This window comes from Stenella coeruleoalba (genome assembly GCF_951394435.1).
Source record: "Stenella coeruleoalba genome assembly, chromosome: 10".
Classification (NCBI taxonomy): Eukaryota; Metazoa; Chordata; class Mammalia; order Artiodactyla; family Delphinidae; genus Stenella; species Stenella coeruleoalba.
The window spans coordinates 99,646,467-99,659,198 of record NC_137156.1 but is presented as its reverse complement, the minus strand read 5'-3'; the positions used below and the strand labels follow the sequence as shown (position 1 = coordinate 99,659,198).

Below are 12,732 nucleotides of genomic sequence, written 5' to 3'. Positions count from 1 at the left end.
CTGATATGGAAAGGTGTCTGTGATATTTTAAATGAAAAAAAGCAAATTGCAAAAGAGTATCTATCATGTGCTTCCATTTTAAAATGTTTTTAATGTTAATATATTCATAGAAAATTATGTTGAGGAATATGTACCAAAGATTACCAGTGGCGATCTCTGGCGGACGGTATCCAGATTTTTGTAATGTTTACATTTTTATGAGTATGGATTACTTTTGCGAAGAGAGGGGGAAATAAAATAAGCTGAATTATTTCCTCAAGGGAGGAAAGAAAAACAAAGAAAAGAAGTACGCCTGCAGAGATTTATTCACTATCTTTAGGTGAAAGGTGTCAGTGTAATTCCACGGTGAGTGCATCTCAGATTCTGGCCATCTGGGCAAGGGTAGTGTTTAGTCAGAATGAACCAAAATGCCTGTGTTCCCAGAAGGGGACTGAGCCGCACTGTGTCTCCCTTCTGCCGTCCTCTTTCTGGCCTTGTGGTGGCCATGGCAGCTGCTCCTCAACCTTGGTTGATGGAGTAAAACCAGCTGGTTTCCCATTCCCTTCCCTTGCCTCACAAGGTGCCCACTTTATTTCTTTTTCTTTCTTTTTTTTTTTTTTTGCGGTACGCGGGCCTCTCACTGCTGTGGCCTCTTCCGTCGCGGAGCACAGGCTCCGGACGCGCAGGCTCAGCGGCCATGGCTCACGGGCCCAGCCGCTCCGCGACATGTGGGATATTCCCGGACCGGGACACGAACCCGCGTCCCCTGCATTGGCAGGCGGACTCTCAGCCACTGCGCCACCAGGGAAGCCCACAAGCTGCCGACTTTAGAAGGCTCTGAAACAAGGTGGTAAAGAGCTCGGCCTTTGGAGCTCAGGAGCCCTGGGTTCAAATCCTGACTTCGCCACGCTCCTAACTGTGGGACTGGGGAAATCTGCTTCTCCTCTTAGGTGGTCTGTTTCCTCTTGTGAAAGATGATAGTCTAAAAGAACCTGCCTCAGGGGTCTTTGGAGTGATGAGAATAGATAAGTATAGATAATGCTTGGAATAGAAAATAAACAATTGTCACCTATTATTATTGTCCTATCGATCGATCCTTCCTTGGTAGAATCTCCCATCTGTCTTCTGCTTGATAATCTCCTACCCAACCTTTAAGGCCTGGCTCAAATGCCATCACTGCAAAATCTCCTCTGGTCTCTCCCTGCACATCAGAACTGATTGACGCTCCCTCATCATAGGTCCTGCAGGGCACTGGGTACCCAGCTTCACCACCGCATGTTATATTCTGGGTTTGCTTGTCTGTTTCCTCCATAGACCCTGAGTGCCTGTAAAGCTTCATTCCTAGTCATCTTGACTTACCTCAGAGTTTGAATTCCAATAATCATTTTTCAAATTGAATTAATCCCATCCCTGCCTCTATCACCCCAGGCCAGGCAACTTAATTCACAATGAAACTATGGTAACAGCTTCCTAACTGGTCTCCCTGCCTCTCTTTCCCCACTCTGATCCAGGCTAACGTTTGAGCCTGACAAGTCCCTGCTCAAAACCCTTCAACGACCGAGTGGAGTCGTAGGACATGGAGCCAGATTCTTCATTCCAGTTTTGCCACAAGCTGATGTGATCCCAAGCACGTTGCTTTCTCTAACGCTTAGCTGCTTCATCTGTAAAATGAAGGCAATCACATCCTCCCACAAGGCAGTAGAGGGAACTCAGTGAAAAATGCATGTGAGTGCATCACTGTTACCCAAATTTAGCTATTACTACTTCTGTTATTGTTGAGAGGACATGAGCATCAGGGAAGAAGGGAAGAGTATCTGAAAAGTCTCTGTCTGGGGACTCAAACTACATCCTGAATGGCCCTGTGACCTGGAGCAAGTTTCTCTAGTTATACACAAAGAGGTGAGCTCTTCACCTGGGGTCCCGTTTCCACCAGAAACTGCATTTAATGTGCCCTTTTGTGAGCCCAGTCCACAAAACGAAGGGGCAAATACTCCTCCCCATGCTTAAAATTAAATACAAATATCAGAGAACCTTGGTGCAGGCTTTTTGTTGTTTTTGCTTTTACCATTTATGGAACACTTTAATACCCATTATCGGATCTGAAAAGGGCTTCAATGGCAAGAAGACACAGCAAACTCTTACCAGTAATAATCTCTGGATGGTGGGATTGGGGGTGATTTTAATCTTATTTGTGTTTTCCTAAACCTTCAAAATCTTCTGCAGTTTTCGAGCTGCATAGAGACATGGTTACACACGTTGCGAATGCAGTAAATGCCACTGAATTGTAAAGCGTACAATTTTAGGTTATATGAATTTCACCTCATCAGAAAGATGATGGGAAGCTGCAATACTACATGCATGATTTCCTAGTCACTTATTAAAGTGTGGTTTGAGGCGAGACCAAAAGAGAACTTTTAAGGTTGAAAAGCAGTTCAATCAGCTGTTACATTCCCCCACTCATGTTCAGGTCACTGTCCCAGGCTGCCAGCCTGCAGTGCGGTCCTCCGACCACCAGGGATCTCTGCGAAGGCCTCGCGTCCCCGCTCGCGAGCGAGCGCCTGCTCTTACTCTTGCGCCTTCGGAGCACTTGTGCGTGCAGGAGGCGTGGCCCAGCGTGGGCGCTAGACAGGCCAGGCAGACGCCTACCCGGTTGCCTGTTGGGTTCGTACCAGCCTCGTGTTTGACTGGTCTGCAGCCCCGAGTCCTTGCCGGGTCTTCCACTCCCCGCCCCCGGCTCCAGCCTTCTCCCGTCTGGGCCGGTCCCCGGCTTCCATCTCCCCCCCTCAGCGGGTACTCGTTCCCCGCCTGCTGCCCTCCACGGGTCCCTGTCAGAGCCCCGGCCCCATGGCTCTGCAGGCTTTGCAGAGCTCGGGGGTGGCCTTTCGCAAGATCCTGTGTCACTTCCCCGAGGAGTTGAGCCTGGCTTTCGCCTACGGCTCGGGGGTGTACCGCCAGGCGGGGCCCAGCTCAGACCAGAAGGTGAGCCCGGGTCGGCCCCACGCCGGGAATGTTCTCACGAGTTCCCTTTGCCTTCGGTCCCTCCAGAGCCGTAGAGCTACCTGTTTGCTCTGCGCACTCCACGTATCAACTGGCAAAGTACAAGCCGTACAAAAGTGCTCCTAGGAGAACGACAGCGTCAGCTGAGTTTTGAAGGATACGTAGGAGTCAGCTTAGGTCTAGAGCGGGAGGTGCAATCATGCGGAGGGAAGAGCTGATGCGGGGACAAGATGGAAGAAAGGAAGAGAAATATTTGCCAGGAGCTAGTTCAGTGCTCCCAGCCTCGGCCGAACATTGGAGTTTTCTGGGAAGCTTAAAAAAATACTGATATCTGGGTTCCATCTGCGGAGATTAAGATTTAATTGGTCTGAGATGAGCCTGGGCTTCAGGAATTTTAAAAACTTCCCAGGTGATTCTACCACGCAGCCAAGCTTGAGAATCACGTCTCCGGTTGTAGGAGAAAATACAAAATGATTCTCCTGACTTTGGGAAGCTGACGGAGTGATTGTAGGGTCAGGGCATGTGCAGTGACGTTAATTGACCGCAGAAGTTAGTGATGAGCAGTATATTTGCCCCTGCTCAGGACATGGAACAGGAGTCTGTTTAAGGCTACGCATTGTTCTCTTCAGAGCTGGCTGAGCACAACAGTAGTGAGGGGACAGTTTTCCTTGTGATTGCAGTTTTTTTTTTTTTCTTCTGCGACTGGAAAAAAAACTTTGCTTCCAAGGTGGCGACAAGATTCAAGACATAGCAGACAAGTGGCAGGCAGGTATTTTCCATTTAAATGAGGCTTTTAATTGACTTTGATACAGCTTTTGAGCTCTTGCTGAATTAATGTAAAAGGAGCGGGAGTCTAGATGGAGGTGTTTTCTGTCTGTACAGCTCGTGTTCTGGACTGGGTTTCTTTAATAAATGAAGGAAATGGTAGTGTGCAGTTTGCAATAGGGCCTCGTGGATCTGGACACCTGGCTGTAATCTGTCTTTCAGTTAACCTTCGTCTCTTCGCTTCCTGGTGAGACCGTCTGTACTGTTGCTTGGATTTCCTGTTTCCCACCTATACTAGTATTTAAGTAATAGTTTTCTTTAAATTGAGAGCATATGAGAAATTACAGATTTGGGGCATATAGGTTGGGCAACCTAATTGTAGTTTGCAATAGGCTAGTTATTTTCTTGTAACATAAATTAACATAAATTTTTTAAAAAAACGTGTCCACCCCAAATCTTAAGTATCACCGCTGGTTTGTGGATCACACTGTGGGAAACTCAGAACAGGCCTTGGCCTCCTGATTCTCTAGCCGCCTCTTCATTTTCCTGTGTAGATTTTCCTTTGAGCAGACCTGGAATTCCCTCCAAGAAAAGGTCCTTCATTTTCCCTCACCCTCATTCCCTACAAGTTAACAAGTAAACTCCAGCACCTAAGTCTCTCCCAGATGAGCCCCTGCCCTCAGTGCCTTAGTGGCAGTTAGCCTCGTGTGGTGTTCCATCCTTTAGTCTCTCCTCCTCCCTTTCTACTGCAGGAACATTAGCATGGTAACCAGCCTCCCTCTCTGGTCCCATCTCCCGCCACTCCCCTGCCTGCGTCGCATTCCAGTCCTACCAGCTCTCATCTCCACAAGAGTGTTTTCCTCTAACAGTACTCCCTCCCTTCCTCAGGCCTCCTAGTACTTCACCAAGCCTGCTGAACTCTTGCACATTCTTTTAAGACTCAGACTTATCAGAGTCTGGAAGAATATAAACCTGTAGGAAAATTCCTCCTTCTTCTCTGACCCCACTCTGAGTGAAGTTAGTGCGTTTTGTGTTCTCCTACCAAGTTTTTGCTAGCAACCTGTCTATTCTCCCCAGTAGACTTTGAGGTCTTTACCTCTATCCCAGGACCTATCAGAGCTCATCGTAGGTGCTCAGTGAGGGGTTGGCAAATGGGTGAGAGTTAAAATAACTTATTTCCCTTTACATAACACTTTATAGAGCTTGTCCATATGGTGTTATTTGATCTGGGAGAAACGTAGAGCACATTTAACTAGATTTAGATGAAAGACAGTGTGGCCAAGTGGTCCAGCACAGAATTTGGGACCAGATTATGTCTGTCACTCAGTAGCCATGTGTCCTTGGGCAAGGAACTTACTCTGTGCCTTGGTTTTCCTTTCCTATAAAAATGGGATAATGACAGTACCTACCTTGTAGGATTGTTTTGAGGCTAAAAAGAGTTACTATATGTATAATATATAAAGTGTTTAAAAGAGGTCTGGAACATCACTTCAATAAGTGTTACTGTTATTATGTGAGTTGACAAAAACGAAGCTCAGATTGGTTCCAGAGACTTGCTTAAGTTTCTGATGACAGCCCTGGGTCTGCTGTTAATCACAGCAGCATAGAGTCTTAGAGCTTTCCACTCTGCCTAGGTGCCTTTCTAGGAATTAAAACTAAAATTATTCTCTTTTCTTCACCTCCCAGAATGCCATGCTGGACTTCGTGTTCACAGTCGATGACCCTGTTGCATGGCATTCAAAAAACCTGAAGAAAAATTGGAACCATTACTCGTTCCTAAAAGTTTTGGGGCCCAGGTTTATCACCACTGTCCAGAATAACTACGGCGCCGGGGTTTACTACAACCCATTGATCATGTGTGATGGGAGGGTAAGTGACTGCGGGCCTTTGTCTTAACTTGGGTGGTTATTAACCTTTGTTAGTAGAATACCAGCTAAACAGATGTGTTCTTACAGTTAGGAAATGTTCACACTTTTGCTGGATGAAGGTGGTGAATGTGACTGTTTTTATTTTTTGCCTTTGGCCAAATTTTTTTGGTTCTCAAATTTTAGTGTGCATCAGAATCACCTGGAGTGCCTGTAGGACGCACAGATTGCTGGTTCCTGATTCAGTAGGTCTGGGGTAAGGGTTTGAGGATTTGCATTTTTTAAAAACTGAGCGGTAATTGTCATATAACATTGTAGTAGTTTTAGGTGTGCAACGTAATTATTTGAGATATATATATATATATATATATATATATATATATATATATATATATATATAGTGAGGTGATTACCCACAGTAAGTCTAGGTAACATCCATCACCACATGTATTTACAATTGTTTTTTTTTTCTGGTGATGAGAACTTTTAAGGTTTACTCTCTTAGCAACAAAGATTTGCATTTCTAACAAGCTTTCAAGTGTTGCTCATGCTACTGGTCTGAAACAAACTTTGAGAGCCACTGGTTTGGGCAGTGGGAGGAATAGGCGGACCCACTGTGGATCAGGGTAGAAATTAATCTTATCTACATACAGAGGGGCAGACACTCCCAGAAAGAAGTTGGAAGTGGAGAGGGTATCATAGGAGAGGGTTTCATAGGTAGACGGGAGCATATGGTGCCTCTTGTTGCCATCGGGTGGGTGGAATTTGATGAGGGGTATTGGAGAGCAGGTGAGAACCCCGATCCCAGCAGAGGGTTGTGTGACAGCAGGAACCCTGCCCAGCCGTCTTTCATATGGAGGGCCCAGGCTCTAAAAGGGCTTCCCAGAACTAGGCAGGACCCCAGTCTGAGAGGACCAAGGGGGAACTGAGTCAGATGCCTCCTAGAGGTCAGCTGGGCTGAGGGTGACTCTGCTGTGCCAGCTTTGCTCCATGCTGCTGATGGCTTAGAGCAGTCATCCTTTGATGTGCAGACGAGTTACCTGAGGCTCCTTTTGAAATGCAGATTCTGATTCATTTGGTCTGGAATGGAGCCTGGTATTCTGTATCTGGTGATGCTGGTGCTACTGATCAATGGACCACACTTCGAAGGGCAGGAGGTTGGAGTACTGACTTGAGAAGGATTTTGAAGACCTATCTGAACGTGGCAGGAACGAGTGCTGTGGTTGATTGGTGACGTCTTTGGGCCATACATTTACTTTTCTGGTTAAGGTTCCACCCGACACCACCTGTGGTTCACAGATGAGGATACCAAGGTTCAGAGAGAGGAAATGACCTCCCTAAGGTCTTGCAGCTAGTTAGTGACAGGCCCCTGTGATGTTCCCATTACCTCTCAGCTGTTACGCACCTGCAGCAAGAAGGGCCGGCTGCAATACTGTGGCCAGAGTGGAGGGAAGAAGGTTATTCAGCGCAACGTTGCACATCCACTCTAGTCCTGCCAGACGCGTAGCTGTGTTCTTTCTCCATATTAATATTATGCTGAGCCGATCTGTAATTAGTAGTTTCAAATCATATTACAAGCTCCAGTAACCCAATGTTTGGGCATAATTATGTGCCAAAGGGACTGTACTTTTTAATTGAAATTCTTTAGCTACTTTTTAGATACTTGCAGCCTGAGAAGGCTGTTTGGGTACTGAAGTTCAGTGAAGTGAGTCTGAAGATATTTGTTGAAGCAAATGGGATTTCATAACCTGGAACAACTGCATTCAGGGTTTGTGTGAATTACTATTGAAATGAGCTTGACCATAGTTCCATGTGTTCAGCACTGATAAAGAGGTTTTATTTTTGAATGTTGCTTTGTGATTATAAAAGTGTTTGAAATAGCCTATAGTGAAAGAGAACTTCACCATGTAAAGGATGTCAGTGAAAACGTTAAAGAAAATTTCTTGTGCTTTGTCGTGAAGCAAACATTGGAAGCCCAGACTGAAATTCAGGGACCTGGTTTAACTCTGCTATATGTGGTACCATCTTGGGCACATCATCTGTTCTCTCCGAGCTTCAGGTTTCTTATTTCTCAAGTGAGAAACGTGAACTATGTTATCACTTCTTGAAGTGTCTGTGGTGAAGGACTGTCACGAGAGCCTGAGTTAAAACAGTGGTCACTTCACCTCGAATACCTGAGGAAACACACAGTCTTGGAAACTAATCCTTTGCAAAAGGTTTTGTGGAGATGTGTATTTTTACAAGGTAGGCAGTTTGAGTGGCTTTGGAAGTGGAGCTTCTGCGCTGGTCAGAAATTCGTTTTATTTCTTTACGTTTTGTACTTGCATAAGCGTCAGCGTGGTATTTGGCGATGTTTCATGCCCATTTCTTCTCTTTTCCAGCTTATCAAATACGGCGTTATTAGCACTAGTGTTTTGATTGAAGATCTCCTCAACTGGAATAACCTATACATTGCTGGACGACTCCAAAAACCGGTGAGTGAGTGTCTTATTAGGGACGTCTCTCCTCTCTGAACCTCACCTTACTTTGATCTTTGTGATTGCAATGACGTAGAAATGAGTTTCACACTCCTTTCCCTCCCTTCAGAACTCGTTGCCAGACAGTATCCAGGTATCACCCACACTGCTCCCTCCCTCCCTCTCAAGATTCTCCAGTTGTCTGAATGCATCAGGTTCAGAGTCAGTCCGTTTGGCTGGGGAGGATGGCAGAAGAGGTGTCCAGTGCCTTGGTGGAGCCTCGGTCGGCCTCCCCAGATCGCCACCTCTTCTGGAATGCAAGTGCCATGGGGCACTGTTTGTCCAGTGCTTTGTCCCAACAGTGCCTGGGACGATGCCTGGCTTGTAGTACGCATTCAGCAAGTGTTTGTTGAATAAATGAATGAGACAGGTCATCATTCTGAGGCTAGTGGACTCTGTTCCCCTTTATTCTCCTCCTCAGGCCCTACCCTCATTTGGGACGTTGCTGGAGGAGGCTGTAGGGGCAGGCTTCTCCGGCTTTACTAGAAATGGAAACAAACAGAAAACAGGAAAAAAGTCGAGAGGACTTGAACTTTTCACTCGCATTCACAAATATCAGGTTTCCTCCTTTTTCCAGTCGTATAGTCTGTTTTCTGAGAAGGGGTATTTTCGTAGTTTAAGAACTATTTGAGGACTTCCCTGGTGGTCCAGTGGTAAAGAATTTGCCTTCCAATGAAGGGGGCTCAGGTTCGATCCCTGATCGGGGAACTAAGATCCCACATGCCGCAGGGCAACTAAGCCCACGTGCCACAACTTTTGAGCTCGCGCGCCTCAACAAGAGAGCCCGCATGCTGCAAACTATAGAGTCCACACGCTCTGGAGCCCGCGCTCTACAACTAGAGAGAGAAAACCCGCATGCCACAACTAGAGAGAAGCCTGCACACTGCAATGAAAGATCCTGCATGCCGCAGTGAGGATCCCACGTGCCACAACTAAGACCCAGTGCAGCCAAAAAAATTTAAAAAATAAAATTAAAAAAAAAAAAAAGAACTAGTCGCAGTTGTCTGCGACTGCCTCCAGTTTCCCTTTCCCGCAGAAATCACAGCTAACTGGAGAATTCTTAGGATAACTAGACAGTTGCTAATCTCCCAGCAAGGAAGAATTTTCTCTGTGCTGTCAGAGGGTCTTAGGTCCCAAAGAGGGTTCAGGAATTATTCCCAAATGCCTCTCATGGGTGACTATGCTGCTCCTTTTTTGTCAGCTATGGCAAGAAATTAGAGAAATTTATACAGTCCTAGCTTGCTTGGTTGTGTCATAAAATCTCTGTTGATATATGTGGGAGGTTCAGATTCTCTTGCCTTGTATCTGGGCTTAAAATTAAACAGTGTAGGTCATTAAGACATACAGAAGCATTTGATCAGGGTGATAGTTACATGGGTACGTCCATGTGTAAAAATTTGTCAAGCCGTGCTGATTAGATTTCTTTGCTTTACTGTACAGTATATAATTTTTACTTCACTAAAAACACATTTTAAGTCTGGAAACAATAGGTTATTGATTTAATTTCATATTTATGTAGATGAATTTCTCATTTCTAGGCTGGATAGCTAGTAAGCCTCATAATTAAGCAAATAAATGTAATTGGAAATTTGTAAATATTCCTTTTCTTTCCAAGTTTCTTTTTAAATATACAAAATATGTAGTTTGATGGGAAGATTAATAAACGTGGAATTAGAAGCCTTGGGCCTTATTCATTCCTGCTACTTATTAGCTGTTTATGTGATCTTAGGCAAGTTGTTTTACCTTTCTGAACCTCAGGTAGTTTCTCTGTAGAATGGGAGTAGCAATCCTTGCCCTGCCTACTTCACAAAGGTGTTGAAAATTGGAAGCAGAATGGTAATGCTGGAAAGGACACAGGTGTTTTAGAATCAGACAGATCTGGGGTTTGGGTCCCAGCTGTGACACTCCCCAGCTGTGTGACCCTGCACCAGTGACTTAATCTCCCTGGGCCTTGTGACACCCTCACCTGGGGACAAGGCCAGTGACACCGACCTCAGAAGGTGTTTGAGAAATGCCTAGATCTAAAATGTCTGGCATCCACTAGACACTCAGGAAACAATCTTTCTCTTCTCTCTGTCCTCGCCTGTCTCAGAGTTATTTTGAGATAAAATGAGATATTGAATGTGATATTATTCTCTGTACTATGTTTTGTGCTTGGAATAGTTCAAGTTTTTTTAGAAATAGGCTGTAGAAAACTATAATGCCATGAAATCTCAGAATGTAAACACTGGAAATGACCTCACATTTCATCTAAATGTCATGTATCCTAAAAAGATTAAAACATCAATTCAAGGCAAGTAGTGACAGATACACTTATCATACAAAACTGCATTTCTCAGCTAACTTGGAGAAGAAAATGCTCTTTACAACAGTGACTGCCCCTCCAACTTATTAAGAAGCTTCTAGCACAAGAAAATTAAACAATCTTAAAAACCATTTGAGGTGTTGAACATGACACGATTTTAAAAAATCAAAAATCGTAAATGGGTGAATTAACTCTTCCACCCACACCTGCCTCCAGTTTCCCTTTCCCGCAGAAATCACGGTTAACTGGAGAATTCTTAGGATAACTACCTTTAAACTAACTATTTTTACCTCTAGGTGGCAGCAAATATTAATCAAACTCCATGAAACAAATCCGATGAAAAGAAAGGGTTGGTAGCATTTTGGACAAAAATAATGGGTGACTATCTTAAGAAAGAATTGTGAGAGTGAGTGTGAATTTTTTGTTTCTATGTGTTTTAAAACGAGTTACATTAAATTATATTGTCTAAAGCTCTAAAATTATCTTCCATATTGCAAATAGAGTAGAATTTCTCAGTCACTAGCAATTTAAGTCTTTAAAAGGAATATGCAGAGGATATATGGGAACTCTCTGTACTTTCCATTTGGTTTTGCTGTGGACCTTAACCTGCTCTAAAACATAAAGTTTACTATCAAAAAAATATATAAAGGAGTACTTGGCTTAAAAAGATGGACATTTCTGGAAAAAGTTGAGTGCAAATTAAATTTCTATCAGACTTTACCACTACCTTACCTCATAATTGAGGAGATAACCCATTTTTACTTCTAGTGCAGCTTTAAGTGTGAGTTATTTACGAGTCAGTTTTCCAAGTCAAGAAACATGAAAAGTATTTAATAGAACCTTGTTGTGGCCAATCTTTTTTTAAGTCAGAAGAAGTCTAAAGTAGTATTTTCACTTCTGTAATTTATTTAATGTAAGTTGGATTTTTGTATTTCACGTTGTTTTGTATTTCATGTATAGATAACGTGGCTTGAATTTTTAAAGCATTCACATTGGCAAACAATGGTATTTTGCCACCTTGTTAAGAGGATTTTAATTTATTTTAATGTATTCATTCCAATATATTTTCTTTTACTTGCTAGTCATATAGCTTTTTATAACAGGTTTACTGAGATATAGTCACATAGCATATAATTCAGCCCTTTAAAGTGTACAATTCAGTGGTTGTTAGTATATTCACAGTTTGCAAGCATCACCATATTGTAACTTTGTTGATTTACTTTTTTGTAGATAGTAAAATCCCAGTGGTATAAAAGGTCCCTGAATGGGACTTGGAAAGCCCAGCTTACTAGTCTTGGCTCTGCCCGGCTGAGAGCAAATCTTTGGACTTCTAGCCTTGGAAATGAAAAGATTAAGCCATTCATTTACTTATTCAAAAGACAACTAAGTTTTTTTCTCTGTGCATGCCAAAAGAATTTTTTTAAAAAAATCACCACATTGCTAGCCTCAAGAGCCCACAATCCAACAGGTAGATGATAAGGTTTTTTTTAATTCAGCTCAAATGTTCACTGTTTCTTTTTGGTCCTCCAGCAAAAATTAGCCTTTCTGTTCATTTGGAATGGAAAACTACTGCGGGAAGTGTCATTTGCTTAATGGTCGAGTATTTGAACACTGAGGTAGGACTGTGTTCTTTGTGACTATAACTTCACTCTTTGCAATTCAAGCTCTGTCTCCATGTGACTGTTATAGAGGAGACCACATGTGACTTTCTCTTTTTTTCTATCTTGAAAGGTACTCACAAATCTCTCAAGTTGGGCTTTTGAAAGTCCTTTCAAGTGTTGCCCCTTCCTCTCTCCAGTAAAGATTTTCCCCTTGGCAGTAGTGCTAATGCTATATCTGTGGTTCAGTTCGGGGCATTCCCAGTAAGATACAAACAGCTATTCACAAATCTGAGGACTTTCTTTTTTTCCCAGGCCTCTCTGGCAGTGTCCCAAGGGTTCACTGGCTTTTCACTCTGAACAACAAATAACAGTGCTTCTGAGACAAGTTGCTAGTTCACCTTACACTGGAGAACCAGATCAGCACAGTAGCAGAGTCTTCTGAACTGACATTTTTCCTTTGAGTAAGGATGATTTTATTTTCACTCTCTTAACCTTAAGTAGCAAACAGACTGCCTTTTTTTTTTTTTTTAAACAACCTCACGTAGACACTTTCTTGGAGAACAAGGGTATTTTATTGAAAAGGAAAATTTCCCCAAACTTTTTCCTTTGCATCTTTGTTAATAAAATAACTTCTGTTTTCATTGAGTTTCTGTAAAAAGTTCCCCCCCCACACACACACACACAGAAGAGGGTGAGGAATTATT

At 43.4% G+C, this 12,732-nt stretch overlaps 1 protein-coding gene across 1 annotated transcript in view; it reads left to right on the top strand.

The window, feature by feature from the left end:
* The first annotated feature begins 2,594 nt into the window (after nt 1-2,594).
* Nucleotides 2,595-12,732, top strand: part of TAMM41 (TAM41 mitochondrial translocator assembly and maintenance homolog) — a 55,065-nt gene continuing 44,927 nt past the window's right edge. Inside the window, exons 1-3 of the mRNA XM_079933874.1 lie at nt 2,595-2,958; nt 5,428-5,610; nt 7,988-8,080. Of these exons, the coding sequence (XP_079790000.1) occupies nt 2,824-2,958; nt 5,428-5,610; nt 7,988-8,080 (411 nt within the window). The 5' untranslated portion in view covers nt 2,595-2,823. The remainder of the gene's footprint in view (nt 2,959-5,427; nt 5,611-7,987; nt 8,081-12,732) is intronic.